This window comes from Mustela putorius, unplaced genomic scaffold, assembly GCF_011764305.1.
Source record: "Mustela putorius furo isolate JIRA1106 unplaced genomic scaffold, ASM1176430v1.1 tig00000281_pilon_pilon_pilon, whole genome shotgun sequence".
Taxonomy (NCBI): Eukaryota; Metazoa; Chordata; class Mammalia; order Carnivora; family Mustelidae; genus Mustela; species Mustela putorius.
The window spans coordinates 1,108,829-1,121,130 of NW_025421343.1; the positions used below are offsets into that span (position 1 = coordinate 1,108,829).

The 12,302-nt window shown below is 51.1% G+C and overlaps 1 protein-coding gene across 2 annotated transcripts in view; it reads right to left on the reverse strand.

The window, feature by feature from the left end:
• Window positions 1-12,302, reverse strand: part of TGFA (transforming growth factor alpha) — a 103,792-nt gene that overhangs the window by 63,716 nt on the left and 27,774 nt on the right. The window contains exon 2 of one of the 2 annotated variants that reach the window (XM_045078994.1): window positions 3,994-4,047. The exons of the other annotated variant lie outside the window; for it this stretch is intronic. Coding sequence (XP_044934929.1) covers window positions 3,994-4,047 — 54 coding nt within the window. The remainder of the gene's footprint in view (window positions 1-3,993; window positions 4,048-12,302) is intronic. 2 annotated transcript variants of the gene reach the window in all.

Consider the following 12,302-nt stretch of genomic DNA (forward strand, 5'->3'; position numbering starts at 1 on the left):
TATCTCTCCAGTGTCCCACTCAAAGTGGATGTCTGAAAAGCCTTTACTGATGACAATATGCTAGTTTCCTATGCCTCTGGCATAACTTACTCTTCACATTTGGAGCTCTGAGAGAGGGAAAGACTGGAAGAAAACAATGAAACCTCAACAAGAAAGGCCAAAGGCAACTTTCAAGTAATAAGATCATGGAATTTTTTTCTCCAAAAGCACAAGAAAACCACATGGGATTAGCCCCATGTTCCCTAAGTTCATGTGCCACCCTTGACTGGTACATGGAGTTTACAATTTTCCCTCTGTGCTACTCCATCAAAACATTAGAGCTGAATCCTGAGTGTGCCTGTGCTCTAGTGCTAGAATTTAAGAATGTATCAAAACCTTCTTATATCCATTACTGTTTTTCATTCTTTCATTTTCAACCTTTAGAGTGAAAAGACTTGCATATTCATGTCATGGATAAAACCTTGTATAGCTTCTGTCCTACAACAACCCATCCTTTTTTTTTTTTCTTTAAATATTTTATTTATTTATTTGATAGAAAGGTGGGGGGAGCATGAGCAGGGGGAAAGGCAGAGGGAGAAGCAGGATTTCTGCTGAGCAGGGAGCCTGATGTGGGACTCAATCCCAGGCCCCTGGGATTATGACCTGAGCTGAAGGCAGAAGCTTTAACCCACTGAGCCACCCAGGGGCCCCTATAACAACCCAACTTTACACCTAAATGAACAGTTCTGGGATTTAGTGAGGGAGCCCCCCCACATCCAGAGAATAAGGAGTGAGGAGGGATTCAGATGTGCACGTCAGTCACTCCATCTACAAAGGAGCTCACTTAACAAAAACAGTGTTCACCCAAAAGGAAATGTAAGTAGAAAGCAAAAGATGAAAGCATTAAAGGAAACGCAAATTAAGTGAAGTACAACAGAACAGTGAATGCAGCAGCATCTACCCTCCAAATTTAAGATCTAACAAGAAAGGATTATTGTTACTTCTGTTGGTGTGACTATGGTTTTGTTTTTTGAAGTCCTTATCTGTGAGCTATAAGTAACATTCAAGTGAAATGGACTTTGCTTTAAAATATCCCAGCAAAGGGAGAAAATCAAAATGGTTTGAGAATAGAGGGAAGAAGAATGGCAGATAATGCTAATGGGTGATGGGTCTATGGGGATTGATTTCGCTAGTATTTCTCTTCTGTGTATGAAGATTCCCATTAGTCCACAGTAGCAAATGGTTTCACTTACTGAACTAGGCAGGAGTTCAATACGCAATCTTTGGGGGTCGTGAGTGTGGCTGGTGGGGTGGACCCCAGTTTGTATTGCACCCACAGCAGGATCTCAGTTATGTCTGGCAGGGACAGAGTGGGGGTCGTCAAGGCCTCCCAGGGCCCAAGGAGTCTTTGAGAAGGAAGGTCACCCTAGAGGAAGAGGAAGTTAGACAAACAAGCCTGATTCAGGTGCAAAGCCCTAGCGCCTGGAGAGGTGGCTCTGACACCATCATTGCCATGTGGGCCTGCCTCCTCGCCCAGCTCTCTCTGGACTCCTGTCTGGGTCCAATAGGGCAGGGTAGAGAGTACGTAAAAATGGGAGAGAGATATTCCATCAACTTCTCTAGGGCCCAAGTCCCATAGCCAAGTGACCTATCAAACAGAGGCCAGTCAGACAGCCCACATCCCTTCTCCACAGACCTCCAATCAGCTCTAGGATCTCAAGGTGCCCTGCACGCTAGATGTCATGGCATTGCCCCTGCCCTCACCTGCCACACTGGGCCACAGAGCAGCCCTCAGCCTGTTACAGGGTAACGTGCAATGCAGGAGGGCATGACGAGTTTTGGGAGGGTCTATCATAAAGAGGAAGAACAAACATCAGGTGCTTGTTGATGTCAGAGACATTCTCATAGAAGCAAGTCCAGAAAGACAGAACACAAGCTGGTCACTAGCACAGCAAGGACAGTCATTCTGGGATGAATACAGCAGGTCTTCCCACGTTTGCTCAGGAGAGACTGGGAAACCCCAAAGGGCCCTGGCAGGAGCCACACCTGACGAAAGAAACTGAGGGAGGACACCCCTCCAGGCCTTTCTTGTCTGTATGAATGGACGAAGATCGGGAAAAGGTTAGCATCAGCATCTGCCCTCACTGGATGGCAATGCCAGCATCTGGCCTCACTGCAACTTACCACCTGCAAGTGACTCAGTAGAGAACCTGGCTCTTCGCCTCCAGTGCGGACTGAGGGGCGGGGGGGAGGGACTAAGGATGCACCTGGGGGCAAATGCATCCTAGGAAGGGAGACGCGACAATTCTGGGACCAGCGTGGTGGGGTCACGATCCAATGCTCCCACTTTACCCCTAGTATATTCACATCTGAGCCCTTTGTGACGGGGGAGGTAATTAACAAGCGGCAGCTCTGGCAGAGCCCGGACCCCAGCATCGGTGCTCTGGGACAGGCACACCCTTAAGCAGAGCAAAACACGGAGGAAGGGAGTTATTTCCATCTGTGGCATCATGAGCCACCAGGTGGCTTGGATACCTTAAGGGTCCAACAGCATCAAGGATAACCGCTCCAAGGGGGAGAGCGTGGGGCCACAGAAGTGCTGGCAGGAGCGGCTGCATCCCCTCCAGTGGGTTTGGAACGAAAGGTGTGGAAGAGGAGAAGAGCAAAGTACCAGGGACACTGTGTGGTTGGTTAGAGGGTTAGAGGGTTTATGAATATGTGAGAACCGCATGCCTCCTTGCTATACACATCTTCCTGCCTGAAAGAACTAGGGAGATACAGCAGGGGTCCGCCGCAGAAACAGATGGGAACACACGCCCAGAATAACAAGGGAAGAGTGAAACTGGCAGACTCATGACCTTCTGGCATGAGAGTTAGCTCACTGCATTTGAAGAGCTATTTGGCAATTTGTTACAAGAGTCATAAATATATTTATTCATGCTTCCAGAGATATACCCTGAGGAGAGAATCTGAAGGAAGGGAAAAGTTTCTAGGCACAAAGAGGGAGCATCATAATCTAAACTGGAGGCAACATAAATATCCAGTGGAGAACGCTTAATTGAATCACACATGTCCATTTTAGTAGAACATCATGACCTTTTTAAAAAGATTTATTTATTTATTTGAGGCCACGAGCGTGAGCAAGTGAGCATACCCAAGCTTGGCGGGGGAGGGAGGAAGAAGGGCAGAGAGAGACGGGGAGAGAATCTGGAGCAGACTCCCCATTGAGTGTGGAGCCCGAAGTGGGACTTGATCTCACAACCCTGAGATCCTGACCTGATCTAAAACCAAGAGTTGGATCCTTGACTGACTGAGCCATCTGGGTGTCCTGGACAAGACATTTTAAAAGGATAAATTTCAAGACCCTTCAGCAACATGGAGAAATGCACAGCTTGAAAACTTGAGTTTAAAAAGCAAGAATCAACACCGTTTCCTCAGGACGACTAACCGTGTAAAAATAGGAGCACACCCGGACAAAGCTAAGAGCAACTCGAGAGTAGATGCATCCGCAGTACTCTGACCAGGAGACGTCTGCCTTCTGCATTTCCCAAACCTCCCAATACGTTGATCTAGGATCTCCCAAATAAGGGAAATATTACTAGAAATGCCATAAAAGACGACATAAAATAACAAAACAAAGATCACCAAGCAGAAGCAGACACAGGCTTTAGGAATCTGGGTTCCTCTACAGATGCACTACTAAGTGAGCTTGAACACTCGGCTGGTCTGGAGCTCTCCAGCACCCCTGCCCACAAGGACTATCTGAACAGAGCTGGGAGATGGCAAGCCTTAGGGGAGGGGAACGGCCTCCTGCGCCCCGACTCCTGCAACGAAGATCCCTGAGGAGCGCAACCGGGCCCCTGGCGTGAAGGGCACCCAGGGGGTAGGGGACAGCCCTGCGGGAGCAGAAAGGGCAGGAGCCCACAGGAAGCTTGGAGGGCAGGCTCCACCTGCCAGCCAGGTCTGTTCCCATCCAGTACTCCCGCACCATCCCCCAGAGGGGGCGGGACTCACCACTCAGGGCAGACGTGCTGTTCTCCAGGGCCTGGCACACAGCCAACAGGAGACCTGCATGGGGAGAAGAGAGGAAAGGTAAGAGGCTTTCAGGACTTGAGGGAAGGTCCCCTGAAAAGAAAAGACCAGGCAGTTCTACAGAGTGGCCAAAAGGCAGGCCTGGCCACATAACTTGGGGGGCTCACTGCAAAAGGAGAATGTTGGACCCCTATTCAAAAAGCAGCAAAAAAAAAGTGTGCCTTTAAAGGTACTCAATATATTATTTTTTTCCTTCCTTCCACGGTCTCTACCTGTTCTGGTGTTTTTTAGTTTTTTTTTTTTTTTTAAACACTGTGTAATTCTTTCTTATTGTAATGAAACACATATAAGATCTACTGTTGTCCACCATTTTTATGTGTACAGTTCCGTAAGATTAAGTAATTCAGGCTGCTGTGCATGTCATGAGGGTGGTTTCGCTGTGTCCGTCATCTCTCTCTGAGGTGTAAGGATCCTGGCAGGCTGAGCCCTGGGTGCCCAGGGTCCCCAGGGACAAGTGTGTACATGCACAGCTAACCCCCCACAGCTGGTTTTCCTTCCCAACAGCAGCTGGATGATGTGTTGTGACCCAGTCAGGGCAAGGCCATCTGGACAGGACTTTCTTCTTCCCAGAGACTCCAACCGAGGCAGACAACTGACCCCCAAGGGTATTACAAGGTCTGTGTCTGGACGCATCGGGTATCTAGATCAGGGGCAGGGGACAGCCTTGTCCCTGTCTAGTCACCCGCCGAACAGGCTATGGAGCTAACACCACCTTTTCTTGTGTCCAGGGCAGAATGTGGCAGGGGTGAGAACCCACTCAGGGAAGGCAGGGAGGTGGCAGTCGGTAGGATTATGGGAGCCGAGGCTCCAAGTCCCAGGACACTCTCTACTGTCCCACTGAACTTCACTTTTGAAACACAAATTCAAGGGTAAAAACTGTTAGGAATTTCAAGACTGCAACTGCACAGCATGTGAGGGTAGGGACTCCGTCAGAAGACACAGGGTGCATGCCCACGAAGCTGCCCCTACAAGCAGAGGACTTTCTGTGCCCTCCCATTACAGTACTGGAGGTTTCTGGAAAGAGCAGTAAAGTTCCAATAAAGAAGGAACCTCTTGGGAGTTACACAATCAGCATGCACTAAATTAAAATGACTTCCTAAAACTGAAATGTAGAAAGATACCCTGGTGGCCACACACAGGCCGTGCCACCTATAGGTTACCCTGGAAGACAGGGGGAATCAAGTCAGCACAGGAAAGAGTCAGAGGTGGGTGCTGGTACTGCTCCACCAGCACCCACTCTTGCATGCAGGTTGTGAGGGCCCCTTCCCCTTTCCACTCAGGTGCAGACACAGAAGGCCTTGATTCTCAGGGGAGAAACTTAACTAGGCACAGGTAGAACAATCATGGTCAGGGCTTTCCTTTTGGCCTTTGAGATAAAAATACATCACAAAACAGCGGCCCACTTTTCCTGGAGGTCTGGCATGGATTTCCTAAACCCTTATACAGCCCAGGAACCAGATACTGGGGCTAGAGTGGGGCAGGGGGCGAGGAGAGAAAGTGGGTAAGTAAATTCAAACGCCTTTCTCCATGCAATTCCTTCTTGCTGATCATTTTGGAAGCATGGCTCTTGGGATTCCTCTGGTCATGTTTATTTTTTTAAAGATTTATTTACTTGAGAAAGAGAGTGAGAGAGAGAGAACATAGAGGGGAGAGGGTCAGAGGGAGAAGCAGACTCCCTGCTGAGTAAGGAGCCTAAGGTGGGACTCAATCCCGGAACTCCAGGCTCATGACCTGAGCCAAAGGCAGTCGCTTAGCCAACTGAGCCACCCAGGTGTCCTCCTCTGGCCATATTTAAACAGCCAAGTCTGGAATCCACACACCAAGCGTCTAAGTGAGGACTCCTGCCAGAGACAGGTCCACATTGTCCACTGGGGACCAGCCATGACCTGACTTTGCTGGGACTGCCACCAAGCACTCTGGGCCCAAGTCAGCCAGTGACCGGTGGTAACATAAAGAACACGGGGATTCTTTGCGTAACTCTGAGGAAGCGCTACTGGCCTGTCACAAACTGTCCCTGAACCAATGACTTATCTTGCTCCCTCCCTCCTGGGCCCCATAGCCTGTCAGTCAGCGAAAGCAGAGCCCATACAATTCCTGGTCACCGTATCAACTGCTGCCTGAGCAAAGCCAGGACAAGAAAGCAAATACCGTCCAACTGCAGCCAGGACAGAGCAGAGACGGACGCTCACTCTCCAGCGTCCATGGAGGGGTCACCTCCCCACCCCTACCCCAAGCTGTGGGGCAGATCACCTTGCCTGCTCTCTTCCTCACCCATAAAGCCGTCAGCTGCCGAGCTCACAAAGGCGTTCTGGGAACTCATTGGAGTTTGCAAAATCACCACGTTCCACAGATGAAAATCACTGGGTTTTTTGAGCAATATGGAGACTAGTTCCTTTCTACACCCGCAAAATCTGACGGTAAACAACCCAGTGCCCTGCAGTCTTGGTTCAGGCACAAATTCTGTTGATGAGAGGAGAGGCCTCTGCTTTCCTGAGGGTTCCAGGTCAAAAGACAGGGGTCAGACCTCTTTCACTGCCCCCTATCCCCACTGTGTGGGGGTGCCCCTTACTGGACAGGTACCTGTTCTAGGCCCGGCACCCAGTTTCGGGCCTTCACCAGACTTGATTACCCATGGTAACCATCTGGTGAATCAAGCCTTGATTCCCTGCCTTCAGGTCCAGCTTCTGGAAACACGTGGTTTCACAGGCAAGGAAACAGGAGGCTTCCAGAGGCTTCCTGAGCTCCTGCAGTCAAGTTCAAGCTCAAGGCTGTGCGAAGTCCATGCCCAGAACAGCGTTTCATCATCACACCGCTCACGGTCCTCTAACCACAGTCTGTCACGAAACACTGGCAGGTGTGTCTCACCAGCTACAACCTCCAAATAAGTCTGAACAACAGACAGATTCAGAAGCCTAGCCTCGAGGCCTCATCTCTCTGGTCTGCAGGTGTGTGCTGCTTGTTGGGGCTTTCTTGCTGCCTCCAACTTCCCCTACTAGGAGCCACATCTTCTGAGGGGCTAGAGTGTGAGCAATCCAGACCCCCAGCCGCCTCATCTGTGTATAGCTAGGAGCCCATACTGCCAGCCCCACGGCTGTGCTTGGAAAAGCCGTGTGAGGGCCTTCTAGAAACCTGTGGCCCTGGTAGGCTTGGAGGCTCATCTAAAACAGGAAATCCTTCCCTGGGGCACCTGTGTGGGGATGGGCCGGCTGCGGCCTGCAGTGGTCTCAGGAAGACCACACACAGTTCAGATGGGGGCCTGGAGGCTGTAGGCACAGGCTCTCTTCGCTGGCCACAACCTCCCCACCCCCAACCCTGTGACCTCCTTCTGGGGCAGGAATCCCTTCTGTGCTGCTTTTGCCAGGACATTTCTGCTTAAATAGCTATGAAGATGGGAATCCCTGGATCATGGACTTCAAAAAGGAGAAAAAGGGTTAGTAGTGGGGGTGGGGGAAAGCTATGAAAGCTGATCCTCCACACAGAGAAGAGTGGAAACCCAGACCTGCCCTTGGCGGGGGTGGGGGTGGGGCAAGTGTTGTAGTGCTTCTAATTCAGCTGTTTGGAACTTAAAGTTTCCAACAGAAAAAACATCAATAAAGAGGCTGACCTATTTATCTGGTGAGTTCACAGACCAAAGCCACCATGAAACCGGTTCACTGGTGGGGCAGTCCTAACTGCTACTGAGAGGTGTTGGGCTCTTATCTCCCCTGGGCCACAGAGCAGCAACACCCCCCCCCCGGTCCCTCAGTGCAGCCCCCTCACTCATGCATGGGATTGGGACACCCTCTCTCCTCTCCCACCCGTCAGCCTGGTGACCTCCTCCTCTGTGGACACTCAGTGCTGGTGCCCAGATCTGGGGGACGCATGCTCAGCTCCCTGGGAATCCTGGTGGCATTGACCTTGCCTTGCTCTGGTATCTATGACAGCTAGTGTTTGCTTCCCGGCTCTGACCCAGTCCACTGTTCGGATCAGCCGTTCCTCCTAGAAATCAAGAGTTGTACATTTCATTCATGTTAAGATCCCATAAGTCAGACTGCCTGAGTGAAAGAGGGAAGCAGAGGTTGTGGTATCAGGGAGATGAGGGGAGGGCAAGAGGGTGCTGTAGACCCTTCTGGATCAAGGATACACTGGATTTAAAGGAGGTGCTGAAAAGAGGTGTAAAGATGAAGAAACAATGCAGGCAGGGGAGAGGGGCAGAGAGGGGCAGAAGAGAGTATGGGTGCTGGAAGGAGGGAAGCCAGGATTCTACCCGCCCGCCCCCCCCCCCACCTCTGCCTTTCCTCTCCTGCTGTACTCAGGGCTGGAGGGTTATCGGGGACACAGCCAGGAGCTCAGGAAGTGGTGGGTGGGCCTGAGGTCTACAGGGGACCCACACGGAGCAATTGTGTGGGCACAAAAACACATGTGAGCAGGTCACATAGGACCCAGGGCCTGCTGGTATGACTTCTAAGGCCTCTTCCCTTTTGAGCAGCATCCCAACATTTAAGGTTTACCTGTAAGCATGGCAGGATTTTTTTTTTTTAAGATTTTATTTATTTATTTGACAGGCAGCGATCACAAGTAGGCAGAGAGGCAGGCAGAGAGAGAGGGGAGGAAGCAGGCTCCCTGCTAAGCAGAGAGCCCAATGTGGGGCTCCATCCCAGGACCCTGAGATCATGACCTGAGCTGAAGGCAGAGGCTTAACCCACTGAGCCACCCAGGCACCCTAGCATGGCAGGATTTTAAGTGCATAGCAAAACCTGTAATATTGTAGGATTTTATCAGTATTTTTAAATGCAAGAGGTTTTGATCCACAGGACAATGCTGTCTGGTTTCAGGTTCGGAACTGGTTAGGAAGAGAGAAGGAGAACACTGCAGGGGACAGACAAGGAGGAAGTGTGGTAGGACCAGGACACGAGCTTGCTCCTGGCGAGTGTACCCATAAATGTTGCGGCTGGAGGCAGACACATGCAACCCCCGTCACTCCCGTGTAGGGAGGGTGGCCTTCAGAGAGTCGATGGTTTTCTCCAAGGAAGAGGTGACAATTCACATTGGCCCCTGCTTACAGAGACATCAGGGACACTTGCTTCAGAGGGTGGCAGGCAAAGCCACAGAGGAATTTGTGGAAGAACTGGCCAGACAGGATTAGGGATACTCTGGGGGTAGCAGGCAGAGTTCAGAAATATGTGACATGGGAATGAATCACCTGAGCAGATGGGCTTATGGGACAGAGGGCTCTTTCTTCCATCAACCCAGCCTCTGGAACACCACTTTTAAAAACACAGGCCGGACCCTGCTACCCAAGGAGAGAGCCTTCCAGAGAGACTCTCTGAAAGTGTTAGTGTCGTGGGGCAGGTGAGAGGTGGCCATGCACAGCGAAGAGACCAGTCGTGCAGGGAGGCGGCAGCTTTTAGTTACAAACCCACACAGGCTAAGGTCCTGACTCCCTGGCCCCAACAGAGCTGTCACACGGGACAAGTTAAGCAGGAAGACATTTCCACGCCAGTGGCAGGTGGTGGCGGGAAAACCACTGGAGTCTGGATGGTCTTGCGAGCTCTCCCCTCTGTGTCCGGAATTCTGTCCTGGGATGACCCCTGCAGCTGACAGTGTTGCTACGAGTAAGAGCTGCAACACTGGCCTGAGAGCTGACTACGGGCCCTGCAGTCTCCCTTGAGAGTCACACCAAGTGCTAGGAAGTAGATACTGTAGTGCTTGAATTCTGGAGGTGAGAAAGTAGAGGGGCAGGAGATAAGTAACCTGCCCAAGGTCCCTTAGCTTGTAAGAGACCTATACTGCAAGTTCCTGTCACCAGGTCCAATTGGCCTCACTTGGCTTCTGCTTCTCCTGTGAGGTACAAAGAACACAGGCATGCTAGAAAAGTCCACTGCCACCTCCTCTCCCTTGTGGAGAAGCCAGGTACGCACTGCGGCACGGGGAACACAGGTTAACAGGGAGCCCAGAGATGACGGTTCCCTATGAACGGGGTCACCCTTAGCAAAGCACTTCCCCTCTCTCAATCTTAGGCTCTTTAAAGGACAGAGTTGGGCCAGAATGTCTGCCAGTATATAAATTCCAGGCATCTATGAAGATACTGGACTGTACATCTTCCTCAACCATCCAGCCAGGGAAGGGGGGCACAATGGCTTCATTCCAACATGCTGTAGGTGGGTCCCTGCCCACAGACCAAGTAAAGCCTTTTGTGTGCGAACAAGCTTGGTTTATGGTAATTTTGTCCTTCAATTTTCCAGGGTGTTTATATCAAATATCAGAAGATGGGTGAGACCCTATTTCTAATCCTAATCAAGCACTTTCTATCTCTACGTTTTCAGCACAATCTTGAAAATATACTCCAAGCTCACAGTCCACGAGGGAATGAGCTTGGGTTAGTGAGCCTGGGACTCTCAGCTGTCCCTCCTGGTGACCCTCGGGGTGGCCGTAAGTGGCAAAGTCCAGCTTGATGGGTCTAAGCAACACCTCAGGACTATGACATCATGGAAAATAAGCCAGTGTTGGCTGAATGCTCATGGGTAGTTTCCATAACCATCTCAATATATCTGTGCATGGGAAAAAGCCAGTGTATTCAGGGAGAACCTTCAGGATCAGGGAGGAGGAGATGAGCAGAAGGGTGTCTCAGCTGCAGGGTTGACCGTTCTCTAATTCTGACTCAGGGTCTGTTATGGCAGAGCAGAAGGGAGCCCTGCCCTGGGTTCCAGTCCCAGCTCTGCCATCCTTCCCTGCAAGGCCTTGGGTGTGTTAAGCTAACTTTGCCGAGCTTTAGCGTCCTCATTCACAAATATGGAGGACGACCCCCCCCACAGGGCTTCCGTAAGAATTAAATACGACCACTCTCCAGTAGCCTGCACCTCAGCCCACGTGTTCAAAAATAAATTCGGCTCATCCCTGACCTGTTCCACCTCCTCCTGGCTTCTAGGCGGGGCTGAGGAACCCACAGCCATCGGCTACCCCTCCCTCCCCTTTACCCCATATCCAAGCCCAGGCCTCCTCCGCAGTCTGCCTCCACATCGTCTATCATCCATCCCCGCATCCCTACTGCCAATGCCCCAGTTCAGGCCTCATCATCTCTCCTGGGCTATCACAATAGCCACCTGACTGGTTTGCCTGCCAACAGGTTTTTTTTTTTTTTTTTTTTTTACCTTTGCTCCTGCTGCCAGAGTGAGTTTCCTGAAACACTTGCTAGACCACAGCACTTCTTTCCTCTAAACTCCCCACAGGCTACCTGCCCACATAACCCAGTCTGAAGTCCTGAGCAGAGAAGCAACATGCAGAACCTGGTCCCAAACCCCGTTTCCACCTGCTATTCCCGCCGGACCCACAGAGTCCAGCTGCCTGTCATGGTTCCCTTTTCCCTGTATACAACCTGCCCTCACTCAGCTCGGGGCCGTAGGTTCATGGTACCAGGGTCCAGGTTCCAGCCCTTCTGGCTCTTTGATGCTTAACTGCCTGAGCCTTAGGTTTCTTTGCTGTAAAAAGAGCTAAAAAGATATCTCTTTCCTGCACAGGGCTGTGATGAAGATTAAATGGGGGGAGGGCACCACGGAAAACGTGGGGTACACACAGTGGCATGTAATAAACACACGCAACACATGGAGGTCCCACCTAGAGCTGCCGGGAATGTTCGGCTGATCACTCAGGCTGGCACGCCCCTTCCTCTTCCTTGCCCTTGGAGGTCAGATTTGCCTCTCAAAGCCCCACCCAAATGCCAGAAATAATCATTTCTTCTTCAGAGCAGACCTTATCTGATTCTTCCTTGCAGTTTGGAAGTTTTCCCATCTTCTCGGTCTCCCTCTCTGCTGTGGCCAGGAACCACGCACCGCTCATCTCTACCCCTCACCGGGCACCATGTCTCACACCTAGTTAGGTCTTTGACCCACATATGCTGAATTGAGTTCCTCTAAGAGGTCACTAGCTTGAAAACAGAGTGGAGGGGTGGGTGTTGAGAGTGCGTGGACAGGGAATGGGAAAACCAGCAGATCCTCAGAATTCCTTCCTCCCTTCCATGGTAGACCCTCCAGAGACACAACTCTAAATCTTGGTTCTCATTCTGGTTTCAGCCAAGATGAACAACTCTTGAAACCTGGTATGCACGCATGCATTCATTCAAGAAGTACTTACTGGGGGCACCTGGGTGGCTCAGGTGTTAAGTGTCTGTCTTTGGCTCAGGCCATGATCCCAGGACACCGGGATCGAGCCCCACATCAGGCTCCCTGCTCAGCAGGAAGCCTGCTTCTCCCCCT